The sequence below is a fragment of the Cryptotermes secundus genome, unplaced genomic scaffold, assembly GCF_002891405.2.
Source record: "Cryptotermes secundus unplaced genomic scaffold, Csec_1.0 scaffold172, whole genome shotgun sequence".
Taxonomy (NCBI): Eukaryota; Metazoa; Arthropoda; class Insecta; order Blattodea; family Kalotermitidae; genus Cryptotermes; species Cryptotermes secundus.
In genome coordinates this window covers 12,594-23,693 of record NW_019721518.1, presented here as the reverse complement: position 1 = coordinate 23,693, position 11,100 = coordinate 12,594, and the positions used below count along the sequence as shown (strand labels likewise).

Sequence of the window (11,100 nt, the reverse complement as noted above, 5' to 3'; positions counted from 1 at the left end):
CCATTTTCACAGGAATGTACGAGTGTTTCTCAATTGTGTTCTTCCACAGTGCTGGATCGGACGTGCTGCTGCAAATGGAGACAACCTTATCCCTTGGCCACCCCTTTCGCCAGATCTTACACCATGCCATTTCTTTCTTTGGGGGTTCATTAAAGACAGTGTTTACATACCACCATTTCCCACGTTCATCCATGAACTTCGTGATCAGATAACGCATGAACTACAGGTCATTACAGCAGGCATGCTACACTGGGTCTGGAATGAGTCTGATTACCGTGTGGATGTGTGTCATGTGACCCAGAGTGGACACACCGAAGGTTTGTAATTAATGCATGAGACACTTGGACAGTTGCCTCCGCTGATGATGTATGTTGTGCCCTTCGAAGTTGAGAAATAAATTTCTTATTAACTTTTGAAACCACACAATTCTTTTGTGTATACCCTGTACATGTCTGAAATTTGCTTAAATGTAGATGAAAGTGTGCCATATCAGAATATGTTTTCATTTATTTACTGCCTTAGTTTAGAATTCTTTCGTGGCCTGTAGAAAGCAATAAGAAATAATAAAAATCAGAGTTAGACAATGATGTATGGCCCAAACATTGTGTTAACTTTTCTTATGTTAAAGAAATATGAATTTGGGACTAACTGTATTAAGGAACTTGCCATGATTTTCTCCATTTTATTTCAGATATGTTGGGTTGGTACCTAAGTACTATGCTGTGGCACATCATCTGTTATCTGTTTCTTTTGAAATCATTAATTCAGTAGTTGCACTACATGTCTTTATTTTTTATTCAATATGAAAATCTAAATGTTTCCGCTCACAGTCAACAGTAGTAAATATTTTTTTATTGTGTTAATGTTTACAACATTTGTCAGAAGAGATAAGATAAATACGACAAATATTGGAAGAATGATCATGGTTGATACTGCAGTTGGAAGTGAATGAACAAAATGGAAGAGAAGTTACATATGAAAGCATATCATTCACTGGTGTATTTACATCTCTTATGTTATAGCTCATCTACAGAGGTAGATACCGTAATTTTGGGTTAAAATATGAGTACACAGTCCCCAAGAAGAAACCTTTGCGAGTGCCAGAATACAATTGGATCTTCTCAGACTGGTCACCATGCTCAGCGACATGTGGCAGTGGAACACAGGTATCACATCCAGTGTGCCAAGAGAGGGAGGAAGGGACAGTCAAGGATGATCTCTGCAATAGCAAGACAAAACCTGACCAGCAGACACGTGTATGCAATACACACCCATGTCCAGCCAGGTAACTTGCATATAATTAAGAGTAATTCATCATTGTTGGGGATAGTTAAAAGACTGTTCCAACTCATGGGCTAAAATCAGAATGTGTTATTCCCTCTGGTGTACCGTCTACTACCTTTTGGTGTAGAGTGACAAAATATTTTAGCAAATCTGCTGTCATCAATTATTTCTGGATGGTATAAATACATATTTTGCTATTCAACTATTTTATCTAGGTTAGTAAATATATTGTAACGTGTTTCGTTACTGCATACGCCATAGAGATCGTTAATTGGTTTATTCAACAACCTACAAATAACGGCTACAATTAATTATCACAATGTTACAGGTTTCCACACTTTACAAACCCTACAACAAAATCTCTTAACACTATCTTCCAGAGTCTTCACGTATTAATAGCACGGGAGCTATACAAGTCTCGCTGAATTACACACTCCAAATATAACTGGTTATCACGAACTATCACTGATTCTCGCACACGCGTCTGTAGCTCGTAACTTGCGAACTGAGAACTCGTTGATAACACACTGACTCTCGCTTGCTGCTCAGCCGGCTTTTATTCCGTTCGCTGTTGCTAGGGTCGCCCGCCACGTCACTACTGTGACGTGGCGTATAGCCTAGCAACGCTGTTACCTCGCGCCGTCTTACGTCACCACGCGTTGCGCGTTACGTCACCGCGGAGGGGGGAGAGCGTTACGTTACCGCCATGTGCCGCTGTGGAGGTAGGGGTCCTCCGTTGCGCAACACGTCACAATATTTAGATCTAGTCTGGTTGCTTTCCGATATGAACTTTTTTTACCATAACCTGAAACAGCCTTTAGGAACCTCATTCCAGCTGCTTCAGTTTGGCTGTCATATTAACATTCTTTTAATTCTGTTACATACATATATTGTAAATTAAAAACAATGGGATCATTAAGATTTATATTATATCGTAGGTATTGAAATATTCTGACTTGTTCAACTGGTGTTTTTAAAAACAAAATGATGTGCTTTCAACCCGGTTTGGCTATTACTGGAGTTTTATCAGCAAAATTGAATGGTAATACTGCATTAGCATGTTCACTGGCCTTGGAGATTTATCCTTCCAAAATAATTTTAGGTACTATGTGTTTCAGGACAGTATAAAGTAAAGTGTGTTTTTCCCATGGAAATCATTAGGAAATCCTGAAGTGTGAAATATAGTTCCAATAATACACTGAAAAGAGATTATGAACATAACATGTACTCTGTGGGCATCAAATTGCTTGGAAACTGTGGCAGAAGATATCTGTTTTGAAAATAATGAGAGAGGTAAATGGTTTCCATCCCCTGGTGCCAAGGACTTTCACTGCCTAATATAAATTTTAACATTGAAAAATGCACATGAAAGTTTTATGAGAATTTTTCATCATTACACAGTTTCAGGTTATTAAATAAACTGTTGATTATTAACTCAATGACTGAACTTTAGTTTTGATCATGAAGAAGCAAGCATTTGTTTCAGTGCATCATGTACATCCTGTGAGTATTTCTAACATATTGATGGGATATGTGAAGTGTAGTATTTTGTATAAAAGAGGTTTGTTACAATAAATTATTTATGCTTGTCATTCTTGGGAGACTGCGTTAAACATGGGACTCGTATTGTTCAAAATCTAGGACCAGGAAACAATGTAGGAGAAAGCAAGCAAAGTTAATAATATCCAAGCTTATATAACAAGTGATGACGCTTGCTGCTAAATACTCAGTGGATGTTAGACTAGTTTTTCTTTACACTGCTCGTAGAACTTCTCATCTGTTTTTCACCAGACACATTAACTATAGAGAGTCTCCAGACGAAAGGTATCCAAAATAAAAAACGTATATCTCAGAAAATAATTGCCATGCACATATCTAGTTTATGTCATCGGAAAAGAAAACTGAGAAAGATTTTTCATACCTGTTTTATGCACATGCACTAGCTGGTGACCTTTGGCAAGCTCAGTAACTATGTCAGCACCACAATAACAGGTTCAATGCGTGTTATTGCTAGCAGAGTTACAATCTCGTGTGGTTGTCCAGCATCATTTTAGAACACAATATGGATGTCGAGCCCCTACACAAGAAAGGATTCGGTTCTGGTACAACAAACTGAGGCCCACAGGTAATCTGTTGCTTGTAAAGTCTCCTGGAAAGACACGGACCTCTGAAGAGAATGCCAATTGCATTAGAGAGGCTTTCCAGCAAAGTCTATGCAAATCAATTCATGGTGCTAGCTTGCAGTTATAAATTCCATGTTCAACAGTCCAAGATGTGCTACACAAAAAGCTCCACCCAAGAGCATACAAGATTCAAGTGATTCATGCACTAAAACCAAGTGACCAAGTAGTATGCACAAACTTCACTGTGGACATGCTAGAAAGAGTTGATGTGTCACCCGATGTCCTCCACCAAGCTCCATGTCACTGGAGGCATGTAAACTGGTGCAACTGCAGGATTTTGGGCAGTCAAAATCCATATGCCGCATGTGATTTTGAGAGAGGCAGCCCCCAAGTGAATGTGTGGGCCACTTTAATGCACGACAAATTGATTCAACCATTTTTCTATTTGGAGAATTGTGATCAGGTGCTCATACATGGACATGCTCAGGGCTGTATGCGCTGCCCCAGTTACCACCTCAGACTATCCTCCAAACAGATGGAGCGCCACCACATTTCTGCTACCATGTTAGAATCACCTGGACAGATGGTTGGGGATGGATGGGCAGAAGTGGACCATTTGCTTAGCATCCTAGGTCACCATATTGGATATTTTTCTTGTTGAGTTATGTGAGGAACACTGTCTACCGGGTTAAGATCAATGACCTTCAACACTAGAAATACCACATAAGAGAGACTGGCTACGGTAACACCAAACATGCTTCAAGTAACGTGGAACGAGATTGAATACCATCTGGATATTTGTCATGCCTCCAAGGAAACCCACACTGAAATTTATTGGGAAAGTTATATACTCAGAAAAATAACTTTCATAGTTTTCCTTTGTAATGGTGTAACCCATGAATGTGTATAATAAATGCTTTCTGAGATATAATTATTTTATTATGGATACCTTTCATCCGGACATGCTTTATATAAAGCTAATTTAAAACATCTGTCCTTGCAGCAAAATACCACTGTTACTCAGTGAAGTAGCCACATTACTAACACAATCCATATGCAGTATTGATGGAAAATAAAGTTCTGATTTCATTTTGATGATCATTGATAACTTCTTTCTTTCTCTGGTTACGTAAATGAGTAACTGAAGCTAAATTAGTTGGTATATACAGTTATTGGATGATATGGTTGGCAAACATATACAAAAGTATATGTGAGGAAAGTATACAAGCACATTTACACACATCTCACAACCTTGTGACATGACTGTCAGTGAATATGTTAGAGATCATTATGAGCCCACCACAGAAGTTGTCAGTAAAGAAGTAATTATATTATACACATGGCAGAAGATTAAAGTGGCATTGCAGTAATCTTTATTAAAAAGCTTTGGAATATGAGGTATGGCTGAAAAGTAAACTTGTAGATATACTGGTGATGCTAATGTTTGTTCTTGTTGCTTGCTTTTCACTTGAACAGTGTTTGTATGTTGACCAACAGAAAATGACTGATTATGTACACCTTGCTCTGGATTCAAGCCAAAGGTTGGATGGCTAAGTAATCACAGTCTTGAATCCCAGCAGGGGAAGAAAACCCTCTCTTCTCCACAGCATTCAGACTGGCTCTGGGGCCATCCAGCCGCTTAACCAATGGGAACCTAGAGTAAAAGAATTTGGATGTGAAGCCAGCAATTTACCTCTGTCTAACACTAAGGTTTAGCAGCTAAGAATACATGGATCTATGCATCCACTATCTCACATGTATTCATGGAGTAGTAAAGTAAAAGAAGCAAAGCTATCCCTGTAACAGGCCATGAAGGCCCATAGGGTTGTGAGACGTCAAGGCTCCCACATTATCTAGACCAGTGGTTCTCAACCTTTGTGAGACCGCGGCCCGGTAATTTCTTTTTCTATAAGACGAGGGCCCGGTATAATCGATGCCAGTGCCCGGTACTGGGCCATGGCCCAGCGGTTGAGAACCACTGATCTTGACAATCGGCTCAAAGATGGCGGTAAGGTTGTCAGCCGTACATGCCAGCCGTGCTTCACTCCCCAGGAAAACTATTTAATTAATTCTGGGTACTCATTTCTCTTAGAGGCTGAGTTGACCACAGGGCCATAGTGCAGCTGGAAAGATTTGGTCAATTGAAAAATCCAATGACCTCATCAGGACTTCAACCTGCGACCTCCCGGTTTGTAGCATAGTGCCTCAACCAACCACGCTACCACGTTAATTAATTAGGCACAGGGTCACCTTTTCTCACCTTACATCAGACCCTTTCCATTGTTTTTTATATGTCATATGTTTACACTGCACTGGTTCTGCACTATTGAAAATGTCTTACTCTTTCCATTTAGTCGGTTTTCTTTCTTTGGCGCTACAGCCCAAGTTTGGGGCTTGGCCTACCTCCATGAAGCTCTCTGTTTCACTTCGGTTTACTAGGTCTTAGACATTCAGTACGACTCCTTGGGTGGATGATCAGTTTGCCACAAGGCCCCTACCTGTACAAAAACACAAGAAAACGCACATACGCGATCATACACACATACACACACACACACACACAAACACACAAACACTGAACATCCATGCCCTGAGTGGGATTCTAACCCACAATCCCAGCTTCTGAGCGAGCGAAGGCAGTGCATGCCTTAGAGAGCTCTGCCATCGTGACCAGCCATTTAATAGGCTAGTTGTATTAAATTCTTGTACTCACTTAATCTGAACAATCTCAGTCAGTTTTATATCATGTATCCATTTCTCTTTGTATGTGCAACTATCTAATTTGCTAAGTAACTAATAAGACTTCCAAGAAAACAAGTCATTTACCTTATGATCTAATTTTGGTAGACTTCTCATCTCTAACTTATTTCCATAACTTTAATATTGTCCTCCCCTCTAAATCTGTCTACCAAGTGCTGTCTTTATATTAAGTCTCCCATTTAAATTTTTTATTTTTTTTATTTTTGTCGTGTTTGCTCTGTGCCACACTCAACTCAGCCTTCTTGATTCAGTCATCCTAAATAATCATGTGCAAGCATCTAATTTTTGAAACTGAATAAAGAAAAATTTGTCAATCTTCATTTGAAGATTTGAGAATTTTCTTGTAACTGCATTCACTTTTTGCACCAGCATGTAATGTCAGAAGGGATCAGCATTATATTCGTACTTTTCCAAATGTAAGACTAGATTCATCACTCCTGAATATAAGATTTTCATAATTATGGGTCCTCAAGATTAGAAAGATAAATACATATGCAGATGTGACATTATTACATGCTACATTTTACAGGATGGTTTCAGAATATCACATGTGTAAAAAGCTTCATATGAATATATACCCTGAGTGCCTTCCTTAAAAAGCTACAATTATTTAATTTCAACTACCACTATCACATCTTAAATATCTGATGACTGTAATCGTGTTCTTATAAGAAGAAAACAAACAAAAGGCTTATTAATAATTTTTTTTGTTTTCATTTTCTTACAAGAGGTATTTGAAGTGGCATTCATGTTTACAGACATGTAAACTCTCTGTGTGATGAAAAAACTTATAAAAGCATTTGAAGTTTCATGGTGTATTCTTCATTTCACTTGCAAATTGTTGAATCTGATACCACAGTTCCTGTCTTGTCTGTACTGTAGTGGGATANTAGTAAAGTAAAAGAAGCAAAGCTATCCCTGTAACAGGCCATGAAGACCCATAGGGTTGTGAGACGTCAAGGCTCCCACATTATCTAGACCAGTGGTTCTCAACCTTTGTGAGACCGCGGCCCGGTAAATTCTTTTTCTATAAGACAAAGGTCCGGTAAGATTTTCTGTGAGTAAATCGTAATATTACAATGCAGCCATGAAATATTCAAATACTGAATTTCAGATTAAAATGCTGCTCAAATCATAAATCTAGGACTGCAATTCATGTTTGCCTTCACTGTAGGTAAAGGTCTTGTAAAGGGCTGATCTGCTCTTCAAAGAGGCCTGTATTGTACTTTTGGAATCATGTTCCAGAATTAGTTATGAATGAGAACACACCAGATGACATAATCTGTAAGAATTGATGAGGAAGAATGAAATTGTATTATTCTTAATACAAGGATAACTTGTCTCTGCAGGTGGTGGATTGGTCCCTGGCAATTGTGTCCTGTGACATGTGGAGAACATGCCATGAGGAAGCGTACAGTAATGTGCGTTTTTCTCCATTCTGAGGGTGCAGATGGACGTGAGATGGCTCTTCCAGACAGAGACTGTGAAGGACAGGAGCGACCTGGAGAACATGAACCTTGCCCCAATTTACCACCATGTGCAATACCTTCAACATCCAGTTCTATTCAAGATTATGCAGCCAGTTCTGACTTTGTTTCTACTTCAGCACCTCTGCCAGAAGATGGTATCATTGTTGATGGTGATATCCATGAAGAGGAGTCTGAAATACTAAATTCAAACTCCAGTTTTGTGACATTAGACACTGATGACGCAATACAAGATGACGAGATCTTGCTTAACAGTATTAAAACTGACAGAACTTATGAAAATGTTGTACAGTTTGTGCACATTGGTGAGAATTCAACTGCACACACAGTGCACGATGGAAGGAGAGAGGAGAGAGTGAATGCAGGTGGTTGGACAGTTACACCTTGGGGTCCCTGCTCTGTGACATGTGGCTCAGGTATAAGGACCAGGAGTGTTGTGTGTCCCAAGCAAGAAGGCATCTGTAATCTTAACATCAAACCTAGTGTTTTGGAGTATTGCCATACTCGAAAGAACTGCAGCTTTGAGCAAAGACCAGGTGAGTTCTTGATTAACATACTGATTTCCACTCAGGCATACACTCTCATAATGCAAAGTTTTGCTCTGCAGTGCTTTAGCTGGTTCTAGGAATATTTTGTATTTTCTCCACCAGACATACTGAAGTTACCACAAAACACAATAAATTGTGAGAAATTAAAAGTGTGAGCTAGTCACATGAATGTGGAATTAAGAATGCAGTTACTTTTAATTCACAACATTTGTGAGTGTTTATCCATGGGTGCTTGGATGAAACATGCATTTAAATGTCCAGCAGTGAAATGTGTTACATCAACCAAGATAAACCATAGTAACATATTGCAAATTGTATGCAGTTATTGCTGTTTGTAATAGTGTCTCAAATAAAGTACACTGGGAGAGGATATCAGGAAAGAGTACATGAAAATGAGATTTGGAAACCGGGCTCTAAGCAAAATACAGCAAAACTCAGATAGTAGGTTCCAGCAATTAATGGAATTCTTTATCAGTCCTGATTGAAGCTTCAAGTAACTGTGTATTGTTTTCATGGATTTAAGGATTTAACCACATTTTACACATGAGGACTGTGTTCTTTCTAAATGCGTTTCTGACCTTGATTTAGTGTTGAAGGGAAATATTTTGGATGTTTCAACATAACTTGTTTGTGATCAGCCATGCATCCAATGTCATCAGCATTGAATGAAGTCCACTGTGAGAAAAATAAATTACGTAGTATGTGGAAAAGAAGTCCAATAATCTAGCAAGTCGATGTGAAGAAGTGTCTTTGGCTGCCTCCATCCTCAAATAATGTGTATTTCTGCATGCATGCTGCACACACATTAGGGGTGGCCAAACTTACTGAACATGGGAGCTGCATATGGTAATTTTCAGAAGTTCAAGAGCTGCAAACAGATGTGGACTAGGGGGGGGGATATTTTAGGTATATGCTTTCCATGCAGCATTTTTATAGTACCAACACAAGAAGAACAAATTTTCCCACTCGATCTGCACTAGATGGAGATGTAGTTTTTTTACTTCTGCTGTGATAATGGGGGTCCAGATGGGAGAGATGTCCCAGCTGTGTTGACTGATTGTATGGTCCAGCAGAGACATGTGGACTGATTCCTTGTATTTCCTGCATGTGGTGTTGGCCTCAATCTGCAAGACCTTCACTTTGTTCCAACATATTTTGTGGCTTCCTCATATGCATGTTGGACTCTATCAGTTGGGTCCAACAGAGTAGGTTTTACCTGAAGACAGAGACAGAATAAAATCTCTGAAACGTTCTGTTTTGGAAAACAAGCAGGACAATGTTTCTAGATAAACGTCCAAAAACATAATATTTGTACTAATGTACCATGGTCACAAACTTTTAGGTCTTATGTAAAGACATGCCACCATTTCAGTTACATTGTTTACAACTTTTTATTCTTTTTTCTGCTGTCTGTGCATGGCTCTCTCTCTGCTGGTGTACTCATTATAACCACACATGAAAGTGCTCATACTTCATTTCCTTATGACTGAAATTATGTCCAACAGCAAAGTGATTATCATCATCATCATCATTATTTTGATTATGAGTATTATTATTAAATGAGCTATCATGATTTACTTAATCTCAAATATGTCAGTATATATTCAATAACTGCTTTTGTGACAGAAATGGTGAAGCTAGTACCAATATCTAGATCGGAGGCAACCAAACAAAATGAATGGTACTCTGCAGTTTGAGAGAAACAAATGCATTCATGCAAGCAGTTGGTAGGCTATGGCAATGAAATAGAACATTATGGCTTCCTCCCCAGAGTTTTCAAGTCTTACCATACATAACCTTTCTCTCGCACCATTCAATGCTACAGTAAATCTGCAGTTTATACACCATTAGTAACAAAGCAACTATCCATCAATTGTTCAAGGTTTGTGACTAGAAGTTTTTCAGATTCAATTGATGGCTCCATTTCCCTTGGTAAAGATTACTTGAATGTTTTCACACATTTTATTCTAGCGTACTCAAGTTCACAATATATAATACATCCAAAGAAAAAGCTTCTTATGAGAAACGTATCAAAGCACCATGTTACAGAGTAAAATTACTTTCTTCCTGTCCTCTGAGTAATGCACTTGAGTGAAAATCATTATTCATGATCAATGCAGTGCCAGAATGAAAGTGTAAAAGTGAACAACTTATTTTGCTCATTTCTTCTGTCATTTCATGTTTCTCTACTTTAATATTTGTGAGCTGTTACATTAGCAAATAGTGTTATTTTTCTCTAATGTAAGTTCATACATTTCCTTCTTTCATAATTTATTTTTCACAGGCTGGAGCTTGGAAGTTCCTGCGGATTGTATGGACAAGTTGTTACCCAGCCTATGCAACTCATTCGAACACATGTGTTACACTTCATGGTATATCAGACAGAAGTGTTGCCATACTTGCAGGTAGCATTTCTGTAAAGATTCTGTGAATGTATGAATGATGTGAATTATTCAGTGTTTGTAATAAAGTTTTGTTTGATTCTGTTGTAACTTGTTATGGAATATTGCAGACTTCATAGACCTGTCAGCTGTTCTAAGAACATTTTGTTTTGGAAGGAATGGTATTAACAAATGAATTTAAAAACATAATAGACTTATCTGACAAGTTTTTGCAGGTTGCAAGGTTTAAATTATTTACTAATTAAAATACATATTTCCTCCATTTCAAAAGGAAAGACACTAACTAGCAAATGTAATTCTTAAGATAGAACAGTAATCAAGAGTATATTTTTTCCAGTTGCCTAGCATAAACAATGTCAATCAACAATACTCCTACTCAGAATCAAGGTTTCAATAGTTTAACTGCAGTTCAGCTGTAATTAATAAAATGAAATCCATAACGCAATAATGAAAGCTAATGTATGAAGTGATTACATTTTCAGCACTGAAGCAAAAT

General features: G+C 38.2%; 1 protein-coding gene across 1 annotated transcript in view; it reads left to right on the top strand.

The window, feature by feature from the left end:
* The window catches only part of LOC111875428 (A disintegrin and metalloproteinase with thrombospondin motifs 18-like), a 194,462-nt gene extending 183,768 nt beyond the window's left edge, over nucleotides 1-10,694 (top strand). Inside the window, 3 exon segments of the mRNA XM_023871673.2 lie at nucleotides 1,023-1,285; nucleotides 7,517-8,190; nucleotides 10,487-10,694. Coding sequence (XP_023727441.1) covers nucleotides 1,023-1,285; nucleotides 7,517-8,190; nucleotides 10,487-10,611 — 1,062 coding nt within the window. The 3' untranslated portion in view covers nucleotides 10,612-10,694.
* The last annotated feature ends 406 nt before the right edge of the window (nucleotides 10,695-11,100 follow it).